The 22,277-nt window shown below is 34.7% G+C and overlaps 1 protein-coding gene across 2 annotated transcripts in view; it reads right to left on the bottom strand.

The window, feature by feature from the left end:
* Positions 1–2,274: 2,274 nt before the first annotated feature.
* Positions 2,275–22,277, bottom strand: part of LOC142343168 (uncharacterized) — a 46,152-nt gene continuing 26,149 nt past the window's right edge. For both annotated transcript variants that reach the window (XM_075394869.1, XM_075394868.1), the window contains 7 exons: positions 13,876–13,900; positions 13,777–13,800; positions 12,487–12,673; positions 11,833–12,090; positions 11,047–11,314; positions 6,009–6,225; positions 2,275–2,358 (listed from right to left, as the gene is read on the bottom strand). In XM_075394869.1, coding sequence (XP_075250984.1) covers positions 6,017–6,225; positions 11,047–11,314; positions 11,833–12,090; positions 12,487–12,673; positions 13,777–13,800; positions 13,876–13,900 — 971 coding nt within the window. In that variant the 3' untranslated portion in view covers positions 2,275–2,358; positions 6,009–6,016. The remainder of the gene's footprint in view (positions 2,359–6,008; positions 6,226–11,046; positions 11,315–11,832; positions 12,091–12,486; positions 12,674–13,776; positions 13,801–13,875; positions 13,901–22,277) is intronic.

The raw sequence follows: 22,277 nt of genomic DNA on the forward strand, positions 1-22,277 counted from the left end.
GTCGTCACAGCTGTCCTCTGAGGGACAATTGCTAATACCTTTTTGTGCTATGAGCAGTTTTGAATTTCTGAGTTGTTTATCTGGAAGCTGATGGCTTTTAAATATTGCTGAGTGATTTACTATTGATGTTGTTTGGGGGTCCTGATTGTTTTTGTTGGGTTTCACAAACTGAAATGGTTCGGCAAATTGATTATGCCAATTTGTTCCAATGCACTCGTTATGTTGATTGCTCTGGGTTCCCTTGGAAAGTTCAGGTTGTCGTTCGTTTCCTTCGTTTGAATCTTTAGGTTCACTATTGGAGGTCTGTTCAACAAATGTTTGAGAAGACCCCTGTTGTAAACTGTTCCGCTCCCAATCTATTCGTTGATTACTAATTCCTATGCTGTTGTTTGCTGTGTTTTCTACAGTTTCTCCAATGATACGTTTGCAGGATTTATTCGACACAACTGTATCTCTGCCGTTTTTTCGATGACTGTCAGGCGAAGAATTGTCAGTGTCATTTCGAAAATTCAGTGATTGATATCTATCAATGCTGAGTGCGATTTCATTTGAGACAGAACAACTGGTATTGTTTCTTTCGGTCAGTGTCGGGCATGAGTCTTGTGGCTGTGATATAGAGATGCGCAGACTTCTATCTGATGATGATTCTCTCGAGTTGTTAGATGAATTATGTCTTTTCGTAAGTTGTACCTCTGTGTGATTTTGGGCTGCATTTTCTTTGTGCCTGGTGTATCTGTTTGATATAATTTCGATGAAGGCGCATACATTGTTGTTTTTGTAATAGGATTGCCTCCTGAAGCACCAACTGTGTTCATCTTTGATCTAGACAAACCATTTATAATTTTCTTCCATTTCAGCAATGTTGTTGTGCGTTCACCTGAGCGTTCGGCAACTGTGATGTTCTCGTTAGTTGTAAGGGTAAACTCGGAGATATTATCCAATAGCTTGTCCAAGCATGCCTTATGTTCCAGCAGTGTGTCATACGTGAGTTGAAGAACGTCAACGTCATCGGTCTGATACTGTTCCTCAAGAAAGTTAACTGCTGAGCCCCACTCAACTTCACGTCTCATTTGTTGGATCAACGTCTCTTTCCTTTTATTTGTTTTTGGTGCCATTTGTTTCGGTCTAATTGCTGTTTGGAATTGTTCGGGTTATTCTTGCTTAGTGCTTAATTAGTTTGCAGTTTTGAACAATTTCAGTTTCTATGCAAATTTAAACAGCACTATCAATGAGAAACCCTGTATTGTTGCGCGCAAGAGTATTCAGTGTTACTTGAGGTTGGTAAAGAAGCTGCTCTTTCTACTTCCGTTGTCTGTTTTTTAACTAGTATTCTCCAATCTGTATGCAGTCTAATGGTTGTGAGTTCTTTTAATTGTCAGCCTATTTGCTGATAAACGATTATTTTTACTTTTTTCGAAAGAAAATTCCTTTGTTATGGTGATATGTTAAAAGAGCAAAATTTATCTCAGAGCCGAGTGTGCTTTTATATTGTTGTGATATTAGTGAAGGTATGGTCTGAGTTTCTTTTATCCTAAACTTGGTTGGGTCTGTTGGACTTTGCAGATGGTCAGAGAACGTCAATTTTTTTAAGGAAAATTATTGTCAAAAGAAATTATTTTTTGCCGACTTTTGATACGTGGGGTTACTACTTGACGTTTAAATCTTCTCTGCAACGAACAACCTAAATCCGAAGCTTTGTCTACTGTTTAACGTGCCCTCTGAAGTAGAAAGTGTTTGACTGTAATTGCCGTGTTCTTTCTTGCTTTACATTTTGAAGAGATTGAAAATTCCAAAACTTCGATATCTATCTACGATAAAAAACAAATTTTATTGTGTTGTTATTTTCTTTATGTGTGTGTATATGATTGAACACTATCTACTTCAAAGCAAAGAACGATGTACACGCATCTACAGCTATTAAACTGCTTTCTAAAAAAAGGAGGTGGTTTTTTTTGCAATAAGTTGTGATGCTGTTTAGGCCTTTTTGCACAATAAAACTTTTTCAATGATAACAAAGACGCGTGGACAAAGTCTTTTTGTTTATAAATATGATATTAGGTATATAAATATATATATAGGTAAAATAGGCTTATATAGATATAGGTTACTTCTGATTGAGACCCTTTTACTTTTGTTACTTAGTTCTTTGTTAGAAAGATAGAACTATAAAAAATTAGTTGCTGGCAAACAATGCTTTACTTTCATATTCCGAAACTATTTTCCTTCTCTTTTGGAATTTGTATTTGATTATGCTATTTCTGTATTTTTTCTGTTCTCCTTCTTTTTTGTAAGTTTTGAATTTTTCCTCTCTCTTTTTTCGTATTCGTTGGCGGGCTGTAGTTGCAGTTCTAAATTGTTCTAAAATAAAGAAAACATTGAGTTATGTGAATACAGATATTCGGTATTGAAAAGAATTCAAAGGTACTCCCTGTCTTTACGTCAATTTTTTTTTAAGGTCTACAATTTTAATTTTATCTCAGATGTTTTTAATTGCAGTTCGTTGTTTCGGGGTCCCCAATGTTGACCAACTTGCTTATAAGATCGATTTGACAATAGTAAATTCACAAACTTTGGTTTCAGCGGTAAATTAGCATGGAAACATAAGCGCTAAAGTTAGAAATCAAATCATGCAAAAGTCAAATTAAGAAACTTGCGAAATATTGAAGCTTGAGCTTCAACAAGGCCTCTAGAAAGCCTAGTTCAGTGCTGCAATCTAGATTTTCAAAAACACTTGGGCAGAATTCCATCTTTTCACAAATATTTCACTAGTCAATTTTTTTTTACTACAGGGAAAAAATAAAATCAATTATGAGGAAACACACCTAATTGAAATAAAAACAAAAACTAGTGATATTTTGATAATAAGGAAGCACTACTGTGAATGTAACATCGAGTATAGATAAAAAAACTGTTTCCATTTCTTCTGTCTTTTTCCTTCACGCGGACTGCATAGTCAGGTTTGCTCTTGGGCATAATACAGAAGAACTTTCCATTTCAACTATTTAAGACTTACAGCCCGTTCAGTTAATAGAACGATTAGATGGATGCACAGATTACTCTTGTTTGTGACTATTTCTCTAGTCGAACAAAAAAATTGTTGAGTTAACCACCTACTGTGGGCTTTCTTCTCAAACCTATGCTAATAAGCTCAAAATTTCTCTAAAACGAAGTTATTTATAGTTAAAATTTTTTGTTTTCTCTGACCAGGACAATTTAATCGTTCTTTCTGAGTCCCATAAAATTCTAATGAAATGATTCAAATTATACTTCAAGGGCTCCAACGTTGTTTACCACGCCGCATCATAAAAGAAACGCATATTTGACTATAGGCAGTACATACACCTCATAAAAACAATGAAATGAACATATGACTTAAAGACTATTGATACAGGGATTTGTTTTTATCTTTTTCATAAATTAGTCTAGTAGTGCCAATCAGAATGAAGAAATTTATCCTACTGTACAGCGCTAATCTACCAATACTATTAGCACTATTATTTTAAATAGTGTTTCATAAATTTCAGCTCAAGTAGGTTTGGTAGAAGAAAATGGGCTCTTTTCTGCTAGCAATTGTTTTAAAACAAATCAATAATTTGGTATCCTCAACCCTCCCCCACCCAACAAAACTTTTCCTGTTCTTGTTTTCATTTTTTGAACAGTTTTCCTTCCAACCTGCAATAAATTTAGTACTCAAAACTAAAAATCAAAATTATTCTCTAAGAGCTAAAAATTGACGTTTCTTTTTTCTCAACGATGCGTAAATAAAGAATGAAAAAATCAGAGAATAAAAAAGCCGGTACCGAATAAATATCCTCATTTTGAAAATTTTTGAAACAAAAACATATCAAGTCTAGAAAACATGTAATAAATCTAAATTAATATCATATATGCAGGTATTTTTTAAGTTTATTTTTCTGCTATTCCAATCGAGGGTTGATTAGTCCTGTAGACAACTTTCGCATATAATGTAACTCACTGCATACAATGTAAGTCACTGCATACAATGTAAGTCACTGCATATAATGTAAACATCAACCAAAAATATGTTCTTATTGCATTTTTTAGTAATTACGACCTTTGTAAAGGTATCTACTACTATAATTTTCTTGAAAAGTGTTACATATATGGTTGTTGATGTATTATACCAGGAACGCTTTTTTTAGGAAAATAAATAACCGTTTCAGAAGAGATCACAATATTAATTTTTGGGGGGTGCCTAAACTCTTGTTTGTGACTATTTCGCTAGTCGAACAAAAAAATTGTTGAGTTAACTACCTACTGTGGGCTTTCTTCTCAAACCTGTGCTAATAAGCTCAAAATGTCTCTTAGACGAAGTTATTTATAGTTAAAATTTTTTGTTTTCTCTGACCAGGACAATTTTGACTATATATGACTGGGGGCGCTAGCCGAAAATATCCGGAAAATGGTTTTGTCATTCTAGGTAGCTTATTGATAGATTAACGGTTAGAAGCCAACAGAAACTGCTTATGGCTCTACTTGAAACTAATTGACCACTCAAAAACCAAAAAAAATACGCTTAGGGAAAAAACTAAATTCGCAGTACCTTTTTCAAATCTTTTTATTGCAAATCTTTTTATAAGAAAATGTGAAAATTCACATAAAATCATAGTGCTTATATTAGGTGAACTATATCGAACGTCAATTAGTTGAAGTTTTTAATTCACTTTTTTGAACTGTTTTAGCTTTTAACTTGCTTTTTAACTGTTTTAATTGCTTTGCGTGAGTTAACACAGAAGTCATGAGTCTTGATGAGTAGGGCTGGGGGGGGGGGGGGTACTACGCGAAAGGAAAGGGGGCTATTTTTAATTGGTATTCTCCTGATGTCCAACAAAACCCGCCTACTGGCTAGCTACAAAAATCTTTTTTGACTAATATCGAGCTCTCGCATAGTATTCCATCCCCCCGGCTAGTCAAAAGGGATCAAAAACAAATATACAAGACTGACACACCATGGAATTGTCTCCTCAAAACAATTTTGGTTTATCGCACGCTCAGAGACTAGTAAGGCGTAAGGCTCTAAGAGAACTGCCCAGTCACTTTATCCCCCCTCCCAGTGCTTTACCTGTTTCTCCCGTTTTTGAGGACGATAAGTTAAAAGGGTCAGGCGAGAAATCCGTCAAGCGAAAACTGGCATTAAAAAGACCACAGGACTATAATAGCTACTTGGTTCGAGAGAAATTAATTACTCCTAATTGGCGTCTAAAAATTGATTCAAAGCCAGTACTTGGCCTGGTTACAAAAAAATCCCGTAAAATAATACTCGACATGAGGAAAAATAGCTGTGGTCAAAAGAGATTGCGCATTAACCTCCTTTTTCAGCTGAATGAAAGAAGATATGATAACTATTTTTGTTAGGCCACATAGAACTTCGTCATTTTTTGTGCTTTTTTTCAAGTCTTACTGCACTCTTAAACCAATTCAAAAGGTAACGCCCTATTGCAAAGTTACCCGCCAAAAGATCAATTAACAGTTAAACTCTTGGTCAAAAAATTAATCTAAATTTTGAGCATTAAAATTTTGCAGGTATTGTAAATACGTAGTTACAGATACCAGAAAATCTCTTTACCAGCAAAAAATTAGACACACTTTTCTAATCTACATAGCCAGTATTTAAACGATTCTTGATAACTGACTCCATACTAATACCTCAAGGAAACGCAATTAGCTTTATGGCCCATGAGCTAGAAACAGCCTTCAGAAATCTTCCAAAGCAGTGGTGGCAGACCCAACAGACCTATTATCGATTCATTTCGGTCACCCAAGATGAAGTAAACGGCCCAAAACTGGTATAGCCCAGACTGACAATAAAATTATAAAAATTTCTCGGGTTTCTATATCTTCGGGTTTCTATATTTAAAATATCGGGTTTCCTTGAATTTCCCTGTAAAGGATTCTCATGAAAAAACAGACAAGACAGAAACGGTCGATCAGTCAAAGAAGTGTTTCTGTATTGGTTCGATTTGCGCTGTCCAAACAATTTAGAATACTTTTTCAATTAATCAGATCCCTGAATAGTGGGCCATCCAGACTCGGACACTGAAGTCTGGTAATCTTCACTGCGACACTCGGGCGCACATGGACACTCGACAGATGGGTCTCCCGCATTGACCAGTTTGTGAACTTCACTCACACACTCCCTCTCCTCCCTGTCCCACCCCTGACAGATCTTGTTAGTAGTCGTGTCGTTGCCATCGTAAAAGTCACCTGATAAAACACTATTGTAGAACTATTGCCGTATTGCCGTCCTCCCAAAAGTTTTTTTTACAAACAGTCAGCTGCTCACATAAAGTATACCCACATTATAAGTGCTTTTTACAATCTAGAGGTGAATCAAAACTTTATATTTTCAAGAATTTATGAAGACGATTCCTTGTTAAAAATTCAATGAGATTGCCCAAACAAAATATTCACTACGTTTTCAGAAGTCACTTAGATTTGAACACGTTTTCATAATCGTAAACACAAAACCTTCTTAATGATTCCTCTTGCTACATTTTGAAGCCAAAAAATCTCTGACATAACCTCTGATATAATTTCTGAAAACTCTGATATAATTTCAGAATAATATGACAAATTCTGATCCATTAGTTCCAAAACTTAAAAAAATTTTGAAACATAGACGGTAGATTGCCGGAAAATAGCCGCCATAGACGCTTGGGGCCTTCCATGAATTGAAACAACTAAAGAGATTAGATAGACAGATCGACCACCAGCCCTTTAGGTTAGCTTTGGACTGTCATTTTTATGAGACACGTAAGCTCTAGAAGGAGAAAGCCCTAATACGGTATTTCAAAATTAGGATCTTTTCCGTTTGTGCCCCCCCAGCTTAGTGGGCGCATATTATTTGCACCCCTCAGATGCACGTGCAATATTTTTTACATAATGACTTAATATGTAATGGCACGTGCTCTGTAACTGGGGGGCGCATAACGTACTGGGGGGCACAAACGAAGAACATCCCAAAATTAATATTCGAAATCAAAAACTCAAGACTCTAATAATCAAGAATTAGAGCATATATGTTTGGCACTACTTAGATGCACACTATTGACCTTTAATAAGTAAATGTTCATAAAATTTAAAGTTCCATAAGTGAGTTCAGAAGTCATTTTTTTGAGTGAGGTAAGTCATTGAAAAAGTCAATTCCAAGAAGTCAGGGTAAGACGAAACAAAAATCTGTTAGAAGAAGTAAAAAAACATAGCAGGACAAGTCCTGAAATACAATTCAAAGAATTGAATGAAAAACTCAAAAGTACTCTTCCTGACAAGCAGATCAATTGAACAACAATGCCAGCCAAAACACAAAACCATCTCGAAAAATTGAGAAACAAAAACAATCAAACAAACTAAACAAAAATATACTCATTGCTAAAACTCTTGAAGCTTTTAAACTTAAGGCAAAAAATTTTTTTCCTTTAAAAACACTTATTTCAAAAATATGTTCAAAACAAATTTTTGTTTCTGAAATTGGTCCAATATTATATCTGCAAGACCTGAAAAAAATTCATTGGCCCTTGAAGATCGATTAACTCGAAAATGACCAAAAAAAATTTTTAAAAAAGGAATGAAATGCAAATTATGAAATGTTGCTGAAAATCGTGATATCAATATCTTCAAAATCATTTCTGTGTCTCTAGAAGCTGTGCACTAACCCAATTCAAAGCCTTAAACAATTCATTGGCTCAAAGATCGGGCAAAAATAGAAATTCGGTCTATAAAAATGTTGAAAGCCGTTCAATTGCCCCCTAGCAACTATTTAATAACATACTATCAAACCCTGGATGAGGTTACCTGGCTACTGAGGCAAGAAAAACTAAATAAAACAAATGTTGAAAAAACTTGAAAAAAGCCAATTTTTCAAAAAGCTTCTGAAAACCTAAAAGTTAAATTGTTGAAAACAAATCTATTGAAACTAGCAACCATGCAGTTACTTTTTTATCAGAACGTGGAATAGGCCTTCTCGCACTTGAGAATGGACAAATATCAAAAATTGACAAACACTTTAGGAAACCTGAAAAAATTGCAGCTTTTATTTAAAAAAATGCTAAAATTCGAGGCATTGAAACGTTGGAAAGCAATCCATTGTTACTAGAAGAAATTCAGTGTCCTATTATTAAATTTTCGAGGAGATTGCTTGGTCCTTGAAGCTGGAAAAACTCAAAAAATGACGAAAATTTTCAAACCTGAAAAAAATGCGAGTTTTGTCAAAAAATTGCTATAATTTGTGATATTCAAAATTTGAAACCTATTCCATTGCAACTAAAAAATTTTCAGTAACTTATTACCCAACCCCTGATTAGGTTTTCTGGACCCTGGGACTCTAGCAACCTGAATAATGACAATAAATATTAAAAAGGAAAAATAATTGCAAGTTTTGTCAAAAAATGCAAAAATACGTGATGGCAAAAAGTTGAAAACCATTCGATTACCACTATAAACTATGCCAAAATCTATTATCTAAAACCCTAGAGGAGGCTTCTTGACACCTAGGGCTGAAAAAACTTAAAAAAACTCAACAAATTTTCAAAAAACCTGAAAAAAATTGCAAAAATCAGTATCATTTTGCGTGTTTGTGTTTGTAGTACCAAAACATATAGCTCATAAAATGGTCATAGCAAGTAATTTTGTCTCGCAAAAAGCCTTCATCAACTTTTAAAAACTTCAACCTAACACTAATAAAAAAACTCAAAAAAATCACAAAAAACATGAAAAATTGCTCCATATTGAGCCCAAAAACTCCTAAAAATGAACTTTTAACCGTAAATTAAGGCCATTCCAGCAGCTGCAGCACTATAAGCACTTGAAGTACTACTAAAGCCCACTTGGCCCATTGGGCCTCTAATGAAACTTAATGCCCGCTGGGTTTTACCTGTTTATCCCGTCATTGAAAAATGTGTGAACACACCTAAAAAAAACACACAGCGCACCAATACAATTCAAATTCTTTGAATTGTAAAAAATTAGGAGCGCTATAATCACCGCCTGGAATTGAGGACGCGGCTATTAAAAAGCATTACAATATTTAGTAATAACAATAAAAACAAGGCTTCACAAATATTTTGCAGCTCAAAATTGGGTAAAAAAAAAACCTGATATACCAATGTCATCTGAGATGCTCTGCATGATCTACATATTTTCAGAAAAAACCTCAGAAACCAGTCATCATTTTGATAAGCCTTTAAAAGTTGTAAAATCTTAACCAATTTTCCTATTCCAAGATCTGAGTGTTTTACTCCAACAACAATAAAAAAAATCAACTATAAGCAACAAAGCCACATGAAAGCCATCCATAATCACCCATTTTGTTGAAGATCCGTTTCAAGTGTTTTTATAGCAATGTCCCACTCATTTGATGTATAATCATTGGAAGATGAAACAAAAACAAATAATTCGAGGTTGAAAAACTTTGAACCCTAAGAAATCGTTAACACTGAATGGTTGCCGATTGCTTTGAAGTCTTCTAAGAACATCTTTTGTCTTAAAAAAAATCTGACCATACCCAAATATTTGCAAATAACGTTGAAAACGTATCATCAAGCATGATGACTGTTGAAAATTGAAGCGTGCTGAAATTAAGCGGTTGCGACCTCGAAAAAAACCTCTAGAACGAATTAAAACCAGATATTAGGCATTTAAGTAAAGAAAATGATAGGTGAAATTAAATTGAGTTAAATTCTGAATTTAGGCTGCATCAGTAACTGACGCAGCCAGATAAAATCTGACTCAACAATTTCAGATGAAGAAATACTATTAAAAATTATTAACTAAAAATGAGAGAAACTAAATTTCGAAACTTTTTAAAAGGATAAAAAAAAATGTTTTCAGCAATCATTCAGCATCTTCAAAAATCACTTAAACAAACAAATTCTCTAAAAGTGACTCTGGAAGATTCAGTTGCCTTTTTAAAATTATCTTTTTGAAGAATGAAAATTAAAATTAAAAAGGTTCTGAATTTTTCACAAAAAAAATCGAGAAATAGGCAAACTTTTTATCTAAGAGATTGACTCGCACAACAATCTTTTTATATCCTTGTCACCTGAATTTCAACTATGTAAGAACTGATGGTCAAATTTTTTTTTGATCATCGCAACCAGGAAGCATTTTTATGACCCGCCGCATCCTGATTGCAATAGAAGTACTATGAAAGAGATTTTAACCAAAAATAACTTTGTTTTTGATTAACTTCTCACTTTTGATCTCAGGAATTTTGTATATGAAAGTCTTCTGAAATGTGCAGACGCCCTCTCAGATTTGTTGAGTATTTATTTGAGCACGTAACTCTGCTGCTAAGTAAAAACCTATGTATCCCCTTTTTCTCCTAAATTCACTAAATTTTTTTCCCGATGAAAAATTAGTCTAAGTAGAAGTTTGATAATTTCGCTTATTCCACTAATTGGTGGGATTGTCCCTGACCCGTATACAGAAACATCGTATTGAACTATTGGCTCTATTAAGTTTTAAAACCTTTAATTTTATGTGATCTTGCCTCAAGACATCTTTAAGATTAAAATTGGTGCACAGAACAGTTTGGATTTTATCAATCAATTATTAAGAGACAGAATTATTAAAACTTATCTCAACTTTGACTGTTCTTGAGCAAAAAAGTCTAGCAAAAAGTGAGTCATCGACTGAAAATGAACAAATCAACAGCAAAATCTAATAATGAAATTGACCAAAAATAGAAAACGCAAATCCTAATTCTCAAATTCTTTTTGGAGTAGCGCACAGAATTCGGATGATATATTCATTACTCAAAATCGGATGACTAACTTACAACGAGCATATATAATTCCTCATCCGCGTAAAAATGGTAGCATCAATTAAGAAAACTGAAAACAATTTTATAAGAAAAATAATCCTTGACCTCAGTTACTGTTCAAATTCTTTTAGCAACAACGTGCAGCATGCCTTCATAAAATCTTTTGGTTCTGGCTTGACAATCAGGATGAGCAGAAGTGTTCAACTCCTTCAAAAATTTGGAAACAGATTGGCTTGAGTTTCAAAAGTAGCAGGATCGATACTTACCAATGAAATTATCCACACAGTGACATCGATCCCACAACAGCGTCTGTAGACAAAACAGATCACACACTCTTGAACTGTAAGGCCATTGCTGTCTGATCTCATCCGGAATGTCCAGCTCATCTGGGAATTCGTTCACGCAAGGTCCAAATCTTCCCCCAAGCCGTTCAACAATTTCTTTCCGGATGGCAATTTTGGCAACAGTTCCTGATGATACAGTTATACCATAGGCTTCTGGGATTGGGTACTGGTCCATTGGGTCTATGACAACCTAGAATTCAAATGATTACTGAAATCAACTAATATGACTCAAAAATTTCTCAATTTAATAATAGAAATGAACATAACCCAGGTTAATTTTACCCAAGTGATCTAGATTGTAAAACAATTTTGCCCAAGAATTGAGTAATTCAGGTATGGCGTTAACTTTATTGCAATAAAATTGTGAGACTAATCACGGGTTCGCATCGGAATTTGAGTCCGAACCTGTTGTCAAATGAACCGTTTCGTTACCCATTAGCTGAAATCAAAGAAGCATCTTTTTCAATTGAAAAATTACTTTATCAACAACAACAGAGGTGCATTTTGATGCGTTCATTTAGCTTGGAATACCCTGGAGACAAAAATCATTGAGATTATTAAATTAAACAGCAAACAAAACGTCCAATGCGTCCCAGAATTCTTCACAGCGGCACAAAATAACCCTCTTCTAGCTATAGTTTCCATCTGCTAGTCCTGATAGTTTCACAAATTAATTTTCATTTTGATACCACTCTGATTAATTCAAACCTGTGCCCCTCCATCATGAGCGAGAGACCCCACATAGTTATCGAAGTCTAGAAACAGAGTCACTTTCAACCCATACTGCTGGCCAGTCCTGGACGATGTCCGGATCCTCTCGAAATCTCCAGTGATATTGTCTCTATCTTTGTTCAAGATGGAGTTGAACGTGAAACAATTGCCGTACTTTGGGTTCTGGAACTTCTCAAAGTCTCCCGACTTACAGAGGCGACCATCGAACGTACATTGGACCACGAAGTCTTCGTACTGAAATGAAAAGATGCAATTTATTGAAAACCCTTATAAGAGAAACTCATCTAGTAGTGTAGAAATCGGGAATTCTTTTAAAAAAAGCTACACTGAACATTAGGGGCAAAATTCTGGGAATAATCTAGGGGCGATATCTCGAGACAGATATGTGTATTCTCTGCTCCTCACGAGCAATTTAGTACATAAGGCAACCCCTTATGTTTTTTAAATTTTACACTACGGGAAAAAGATGGTCACAGAGAGCAAGTAATTAATAATTCAAAATTGAGATAAATTTACTTTATTGATTGACAACACTACAAGTCAATGGGTACCAAAAACTTCCTCTGCTATAATAAAAAAATTGCTTTAAGCAATAAGCAATTGTTAAACAATAAGCTCAATAATGCTTACCTGCGTTCCAAAATGGTTCAGCTCAAACTCATTGAAGGTTGCAAATCGTTCAAAGTCACTGTAGTCTGGCATTCTGGCTAGTTCATACACAGCTACCCAGTCATAGGGTTCAATGGGTACGTTAAATGACTTGAAGGGATCCCAGTTCCAATAGTAAACATCGTAATTGTTCCAATACCACTCCTCACTAATATTAATAATAGAACGCAAATATCAATCAAGAATATTGCTAAATGTTGGAAGTTTGAACTAAAATTTCTTTACAAGAGCCTGCATGGGTAAAAGAATGAACAGAGCAGCAAAGCCGGACTCACTAGAACATTTGATTTAATCATCGAAAATCGAATTACTCGATCAGAATTTATACAAAATTAAGTTTTTGCAAAGTTTTACAACTTCAACTTCAATATCTAACAGAGAATGGGAAGTCTCAGGTATTACAAAAATCGATTTCAATGGATTGTAATTGCTTAAAATCTATTTGAGCTCATAGTTTTTTTTACATATGAAACTGTCAACTTTACGCGTTCAATGGTTTGAAAATTTGCCCGAACTAACGCTTTATTTAGAGATGAAACAATAATTTTTTTCAATGTTTCATTTCGAAGACTTTATTCCTGTTCAATGCCTAAGGAAATCCCTAATTGGCTATGTTGAACTTTAAGACTTTTTCTGCCACATTCAGAAGAGAATCGGTTTTCTTGCAGAGCCACAACTCTGCAGTCTTAGCCATCCATTTCATTCTACTTTATTCAACTTTTTCCAACTATCTAGATAAAGAATTAGAGACTCCCCTTCATCGATCACAACTGCTACCATTTATTGAATGAGAATCTGCTATAATAGAAGGCTTATATATAACAATGTAACGTGCGGGTACCCGAGTTGAGGTGGTCGAAATATGATTCGACAATTTTTTGTCTGGGGGTACCCCTCCCAGACGATAAATACACGGTCTGGACCAAACTTTTTGGTCGCACTATTTCTACTCATAGTCTGGCATCAACGAGCCATAGTCGCAAAAAGTCTGATATGCACGCTTCAATTCGAATCCTAATTGGACACAACCGAATCATAGTCCCACAAAATCTTCCTCATTCGCCCTATTTCGGTTCATAAAATCGAGGAAAATCGAATCATCTATAGACAGCATTATAAAGTCCGCCAACTTTTTTAACCATTTGGACAGTTTGCTTCTTGCAAAGCTAACACTTACGAACTAGCATTTGAATGTAAAACTTAAAAGTCTCATTACTTTAAACATAACCATTATTAGACCTTGTTACTTACAAGTACTCGGTGGGCCAGTAATCACTGAAACACAGAAATTAATAATTTGACAAAGTTAAAAAGTTCAAATTATTACTAATGCAGCAAAAGTATACTCACTATCCTTTTGACCTCCAGGACGGCTCTAAAAAGAAACTAAGTAGTAACTAAGAGGAAGGACGTAAAACTTATATTTTCTATTCAGAAATAAATCATGATAAAATTTCCACCATAGTTTCAACAAATTCTGCAGCTAATCAAATAACATACCCGGTAGATTAGATTGCCGGAAAATAGCCACCATTGATTCCCATAACCAGAATTGGGGAATTATATAACACAAAACAATGGAAAAAAATAATTTTTGTACAAAACTATTTTTGAAGAGCAAACTTTTTTGATATCATTTCGTAGTTGAACATATTAATGTTTCTCAGTTAGAGGATACAGGGCCTAGTATCAATACGAATAAGCATTAGGGGCGGTAACTTCAGCTTATGAGAACAAAACGGGCATCTAAAAATGGGCTTCATGGGTTTAACTTTTCTATTTCTGATTTCGTTTTTTGATACTGACTGTTCATTTTGAATAATGGCTTTGCTGAGCAACTACTGTCTAAAAACACTTTTAACTTTTAACGGAATGAGAAAAGAGTAAAACTAGTCTAGTGACGTCAAAAAATGTCTCGTAAAATGTCGAAACAGCGGCAAAACGAGGTAAAGCGAAACAAATTTTTGTCCGACGAAATGAAAAAAACATAGCAGGTCAAGTCCTGACATACAATTCAAAGGATTTTCATTGATTGAACAAAAAACTAGACCTAGAACGGACTATGAGTGAAATGGGAAAACCGTTTTTGAAAAATCAGATCAAAAAATTAAAAAAAAAACAAAATCAATGTCAAAATGCCACATGAGAACAAAAAAACCACTAGTGAGGTATGGAAATTTGGTTCAAACAAAAAACTAGGATGAGCTATGAAAGGATTGGGAAAACCGTTTAGAAAACCGATCCAAAAAGTCGACAAAACCGTAAAAATCAAAGTGAAATGGCCGCATGTGAACAAAAAAAACCACTAGCGAGAACGCGAATTTTTGTTCAAACACTGTTTTCTCAACCTACTTGAAAATTAGAGCAAAAAATTTCAGGCCTCAAAAACCGCTTGCTTTTTAGCTCCACTTCCTGTTTAGGCATGGTCATAAACACTACTCCAATTTGACTTCAAAAATCATGAAAATATGTGAACAGATCTTTAAAAAAAGACAGCGACCCAATACAAATCACATTATTTGAATTGTAAAAACATAGCAGGACAAGTCCTGACATACGGTTCAAAGAATTTCTATTGACTAAATTGAAAAACTAGATTCAGAAAATGCAATGTTTGGGCTCGGAAAACCATTTAGAAAAAACAATCAGATCCAAAAAAAAATCGAAAAAACAATAAAAATCAATGCTAAAAGAGCGCATGTGAACAAAAAAAACAAGCGAGAAAAAACAAAAAAAATGCCTATTTTTGTAACATGAAAATGTTGAAGACCAGTCTATTGACACTAAAATCTTTGCAGAAGACTAATATCAAACCCTAGAGGAGGTTTATGGCCCTTGAGGTAAAAAAAAGTTCGACAAAACTTGCAAAAATTAGCATCATGTTTCCCGTTTCTGTTTGCAGTACCAAAACATATAGCTCATAAAATGACCGAAAAAAAACTATGTCTTGCAAAAGTCCTCTATCAACTTTGACGGACATTAATTCGAAACTGATCAAACAAAAAACTCGAAAAATGACAAAAAAAACGTGCGAAATTACACCATTTGTGCTCGAAAAATTCAAAAAATAACATTTTAATCTTGAATTAACCCATTCCTAGTATCTGCGCCACCCTAAGCACTTCAGGGACTACACAGGCCGGCTTTGTGCCTCTAACGAAATTTAATGACCACAGGGCCTTACCTGTTTATCCCGGTTTGAAAGATCAAGTCATGAAGAATATGTTAAAACATCTTACAAAAAATACGTTGCACCAATACAATGCAACTCTTGTATTGAAGAAAGACAGAGCACCTGAAAATCATGAAAATATAAGAACAGATGTTAAAAAAAGACAGCGCCCCAATACAACTCAAATTCTTTGAATTAAAAACATAGCGGGCCAAGACCTGACATACGGTTCAAAGAAATTTTATTGACTCACTTGAAAAATTATACTCAGAATATGCAATGATTGGGCTCGGAAAACAATTTAGAAAAAAATCAGATACAAAAAATTGAAAAAAAAACAAAACAATCAAGGCCAAAATTGCGCATGTGAACAAAAAACAGCGAGAAAACAAATTTTTGTCCAAATACCATTTTCTCACTCTATAATAAAGTCAGAGCAAAAGATTTTTACACCTTTTTATACCAATCGCTATTTCGCTCGACTTCCTATCGGCGTGATCAAATCATCACTCCAATATGACTTCACATTCAAAAAAACGTGTGAACGGATCTTGAAAATAGCAGGACGAGTCCTGAAATACCACACAGAGACTTGAATGGAAAACTTAGAAACAATTTACCTGATCAGCAGACCAATTGAAAATTCCAGCCAAAAAGAAAGACAATCTCAGAAGATGAGAAGCTAAAATAAGCAAACAAACTAAGCAATAATATAATCAATGTTGAAACTTTTGCAGCATTTAAACTGAAGGCCAATGTTGATCCATTCAAATATACCCATTATCCTGAGTCTTGAAACAGATTTATTGACCAAAATAGATAGAAAAAAAATGAGAAAGATGACAAGCACATAAAAATGAGAAATGCAATTAAAATTTTGCGAAAAAAAGCTAAAAACTACTTTTTTGTCCCCAGAATCTGTACAATGACCCATCCGCAAGCGTAAAAAAAATTCATTGTGCGGTAAAGATTGATAACTTTAGTAGAAAAAGCCAAAGAAACTTGAAGACAACTGCCGAATTTAATGAAATGTTGCTTAAAGTGTAATATTTTCATCTTCAGAACCACTTCATTGTCTCAAAAGACTATCCAGTGAAACAGGAAAATTCAGAAGTATTGAAAAAAATAAAAGTTATCAAGGGTATTGCAAAAATTCGTGATACTGAATGATCAAAACCAATCCGATGCCCCTAGCAACTATCCTGTTTGCACTACCAAAACATAAAGCTCATAAAATAACCGGAAAAAATTGTCTTGCAAAAGTCTTCTATCAATTTTGACGGACATTAATTCGAAACTTATCAAACAAAAAACTCAAAAAATGACCAAAAAACGTGCGAAATTACACCATTTTGTGCTCAAAAACTTCCGAAAATTACTTTTTAACCTTGAATTAACCCATTCCTAGTATCTTCGCCACCCTAAGCACTTCAAGGACTATTAAGGCCGGCTTTGTGCCTCTAACGAAACTTATTGACCACAGGGCCTTACCTGTTTATCCCGGTTTGAAAGATCAAGTCATGAAATATGTGTTAAAACATCTTACAACAAAATAAAATTTAAGATGTTTTAACCATTTAGAAAAACCATTTAAAAAAACCATTTAGAAAAACCATTTAGAAAAACCATTTAGAAAAAAAATCAGATAAAAAATTCTCGGAAAACCATTTTGAAAAAAAATCAGATAAAAATTCAGAAAAAACAAAAAATCAATACAAAAATTGCGCATGTGAAAAAAACCACCAGCGAGAAAGCAAATTTTTGTCCAAACACCATTTTCTCACTCTACTATAAAATCAGAGCAAAAATTTTTACACCACTTTAAACCGCTCGCTATTTCGCTCCACTTCCTATCTAGGCGTGGTCAAATCATCACTCCAAATTGACTTCACATTCAAAGGTCTCATTGGCGCAAAAACAAATTAAGCTCTTAACTTCTATTGTTAGCTCAATTACCGTAGTCGAACTCCGACGCTTATCTTGCAAGATCTTGCACGATTCTAGCAAATGACGCCTATCTTGCAAGATCTTGCGAGATTCTCGCAAATGACGCTTATCTTGCAAGATGCAAGATCCTGACGGCCATCTTGCAAGAACCTTGCAAGATAGACGTCGAAAAATGTTTAACAAAAAAGAGAAATTTTAAAGTCCTATTAACTCAAAGATCATTTTTTCTTATGAGTTCAGACCGTCTAAGGGAGATCTCTGTTCGAAAGAGAAACGCTCATATCACTTCTGCCTACAATAACTTATTTGCAAAAACTCATTTCCATAAAAAAAATTCCAATGACCGTTTAAATGCTTTGTTCTATCCACAAAAAACTTGAACTGTTAAGTAGGCAAGGAACAAGTAGACAAAAAGGCCCCCAGTACCTCCCAGCTAATGACAGAAAACGTTTCAGTCAACAATTTGTTTATTAAATTAGACGTTTCTGTCACTCTAATCTTTTTGAATCCCTATTAGGTAACAAGTACCACAAAAACCAAATTTTAGTACACAGCTGAGAGTGAGAGAGCACATATTTTCTGCTAAATTGTCAATTACATATTTTTTGTTGCGATAACATAACGTTTTTCACTAATTAAAGATGCACCGGGCGAAAATCGTAAATGGCCGCATTTCGCAACCTTCCAATCTGTTCTAAACTCATCCTACAACAGAACGGCACTCCTGCTGAGGTTTACACAAAGTTTCATGATTAAATTGTGGTCGATTTTTTTGCCTGATAATGATTTTTTTCTCGGGTCTTAACGAAAAGTTTTATATCAACTTTACCGTCGACAAAGTATTTGAAATACTAATTACAAGATCGGCGCTTATCTTGAAAGATTCTTGCATATCCGACGGCTATCTTGCAAGATCTTGCAAGAATCTTGCAAGATGATGCGTAATCTTACAAGACTCTTGCAAGACTCTTGCAATATCTTGCAAGATAGCCGTCGGTATTAGGCTAGGCGAATTATTCCAACCTTAATGTGATAGGAGAATAAGAAAACACGCTAACCAGTCTTTCCAGTTGTTCCAACCCTCCATGAAATAGGGGTTACGAACATTATTCCAGCCTGGCTTTGTTTTTCTGTTCAGTCAATTTTAACCGTTCTATATCTTTTGCGGAGCGAGACAAAAATGGAACAATTGAGGAGCCCCTGAAAAAATGAGTCAATCCTTGAAGAGATCATTCAACTTTTATGATTTATCAAAGAAAAATTGAAGTAAAAGTTTTCAAAAGAAATTGCCTTCTTCTCGCCCTATTACGTTAGCGTAAATATAGAAGAATGTTAAAAAGAAAAAAGACATTAAACTGCTAATGAAACAGTGTAGTGGCAAACAGTGTAGACGCAAACAGCGTGAGCAAATTAGAATAATATTAAAAGAGTCTGAGAAATATTGAATAGAAAAAAGAACCACTCTCTTTAATTTAACTCAAGAAAAAAAACTATTTTTCGGTCATGTCCTTAAGGTCAGCCAGAAATATATATGATTTTACAAAGTTTTAAGGCAGTAATTTGTTTTTATTTAAGTGCTTTCCAGTTAATGTTTCAAGTAGAAATTTTCGAATTCATTTTTGAATCCTCGGATACCAGACCTACAGCAATTTATTTCAGGTGAAGTCAATATAATTGCAAAATACGTGCAAATATCTCCAAAACAATTTTCAAAAATTCCAGTTATAATTTATAATTTCTCCTCTGCTGCATCTTTTCAATTTAAAGTTTTAAAATTATTTTCCTATTTTTAGGTTGAATACTTGTAGGCTGTAGTTCTGTATCAGAAAGATTGTAAAAACAGGCAAAAAATTTGGAGTGTTTAATTGAGGCAAAACTACAGGTAGCCATTTTGTGAGTCATATTCTAAAAGTTCACTAGCCAACTGTAGAGAAAGTCACTATAACAGGTTTTGATTTGATGTACAAATCAATGTAGAAGAGCAATTTATGTAAGTCTTGACATTACAAACCGACAATCAAACCTAAATTGAGTTTTTTCGAATTGTTTGAGGTAATTTTGAATTTCTTTTAGACGATGAAAACCTGCATGTCTCGATAAATAACAAAGAAGAACCGTTTTTCGTAGGAAAGTGGACTGTTAAGAACTTTTTTGAAGTCCACTGAAACGAAGTCTACCATTATTTTTGACATAATTAGCTTTTTTTCGTCACCAAAGTTCTTCCAAAAAATGCTAATTTTTAAAGCTATGAGGACCAATTTGTTCAAAGTCCCGCAAACTTTACTCCCTTTAAAAGTTTCCTAATTCCCGCCAAATTTCCTGCGATTTTTATTTCCCCGCAAGTCATTTACAAGTCGGTTCTCAACAAGTATCTCAAAATCCAAGGGCCAGCGGTCCCAAGGTTCCTTCTCAGTGAAATTATATTTTGAAAACGTTTTTTAGGCCGACAAAATTAGGAGTCAGTCCACAGTCCTCGTCTGAGAGGAAATCGAGCGGACCGGGAATTATAACAAACTCTGCATTCCGAAGATTAGTTTGATTTGTTTTGAAAAGAGGAGCCAGCTAACCACACTAGCAACTAAATCAAACAACTCCGCTCATAAAACATTCCATAATTTTCTAAATTCCCTCTAAAAAATTTCAAAGAATCACAAATTTCGCACAAAGAACAACTCCAAAGCCAGGATGACAATTTTTATGACAAACGTTTGCGCAATGATTCTCACATTCTTCTTAGTTCACTTTAAACCGTCTTTTAACCAGTTTTTAAATAATTTCAACGGTCTTAAACATGTAAAATGCCTTCAAAAAACAAATAGATCTGAAGAAATTAATGGCCATCGTACTGGTATGAATATAAGCGACAAACCAAAAATCATACCAAGAAATTTACAAGGAATTAAATTTCAAGATACAAGAAACTTTGGAAACAATCAATGAAACTTTGTGATCTATTTTAGGTTAAGTAAACTTTTGCGTGTAATAATGAAACAGCACTATCCAATACGCCACTAAATCGCCTGATCTTTTCTATGTTAACACTTTCCTAAATGTAACCATTATATATTATGTTTTTTTTCGGACCATCTCTACGGACATTTTTCGCTGAAACTTATATTTTTGATTTTCCAAAAAATTAATTTATCTCAGTCTCTCGGAATTCTTTGAGTTTAAACAGCTTCACCCAAAAACATGCCATAACCCCCCTATTGGCATTGTTGCGCTACGGTGCCCAATTATTATGGTCCAAGCCTTCAAACCGTTCATACGCTAATAGAGTTATGATTGAGATTGTTGTGTTTGTCGACAGTTTTTGCTCGGTCAGATTGACAAGGGAACTGAGACCTAACAAACCTTTCGCCAAAAATTTTATATCAAAATCAAAAGTAGCATCCCAAAGTTCAAAATAGAGTCATCCAACAACAGTTTGAACAAGATAACATTCAGTGGGCTAACAGAGGACAATCCCTCCATTCTAAGTCTTTGCTCAGACTGAGAGTTTATTTGAAACAGCACGGCCCATAGCACTAGCAGAGTACGCCAATCGTAAACACAGAAGACAAAGTGAGGCAGAGACACAAGCTAGAGCAGCAGAGGTGAAAGATATTGTAAAGAGCAAAAACTATATATGGCGCTATCAGGCTATGACAATTGACACCAGCAACCTAATGATCAATAGGCAGTATTGTGTGATCAGCAAGGGTCTCAGTGATGGATGATCACAAAGATTGTGCAACTTCTGCCGCAACACTTTAAAAGTGATGATACAACTACGGTGATAAACTTTACGCCACAGTTAGCCAACTAAAACTCCGCGAAGATGATGCCATCCACCAGATCTTCATCAGAGGAGAAGAGTTGGTCACTCGGTTGCATATTGCTGGGAAGAGCTCTCTGATACGCTCTTCAATGCCATGGTTCAAAATGCGCTTCCACAAAGCCGCGAGCATTTCGTGGTGCCCGAGAGCTTCCATCATGCTCAACCTTTAGTGAAACAGAACACGTCTCACAAACTTTGAGCAGAGCGCCAGACAACAAAATGATCTGGTGGAAGATCAGCAAGTCGCCCAGCCATCAAAAAAATTCTAATCAGACTGACATACACTCCTCAATCAGATAACATCTTAGAAAAACTTTTCTATGACTGGTAGTTTTAAAGAGCCTAAATTATGTATTTTATGTAACCAAATTGGACACACAGCTGTTGAGTCTTACAAAAACATCACTATATGTTTACAAAAACATCACTATAAAAAGCCATTTAGGCTAATGCATGTAAACAAAAACAAAAGGGAGCTCAAAGGTTTGCATCTCGGAGTGAGTTTGAGGTTTCCAACACTTTAGACTCAGGTAGCACTGACCATATGATGATAGATGGAAAGTGGATCAAAACCAATCAGAAACAAGATACTACATTTAGAAGTCCAAATGAGAAAAAATATAAGTAGAAGAAATATGAAAAGAAGATATTGAGACACTACAGCTGCACAACAAAAAACGGATGTATCTGAGATCAAAAGATACTCTCATTATCAATTTAAATCAATAAACAATGAACTGTTTCGCACTAACGTTGAGTCGGTACTTAAATTAGGAAGCAAAAAAAAGCTTCATAATAACACGAGGAAAAATT

This window comes from Convolutriloba macropyga, chromosome 7 (genome assembly GCF_964194025.1).
Source record: "Convolutriloba macropyga chromosome 7, txConMacr16.3, whole genome shotgun sequence".
Taxonomy (NCBI): domain Eukaryota; kingdom Metazoa; phylum Xenacoelomorpha; order Acoela; family Convolutidae; genus Convolutriloba; species Convolutriloba macropyga.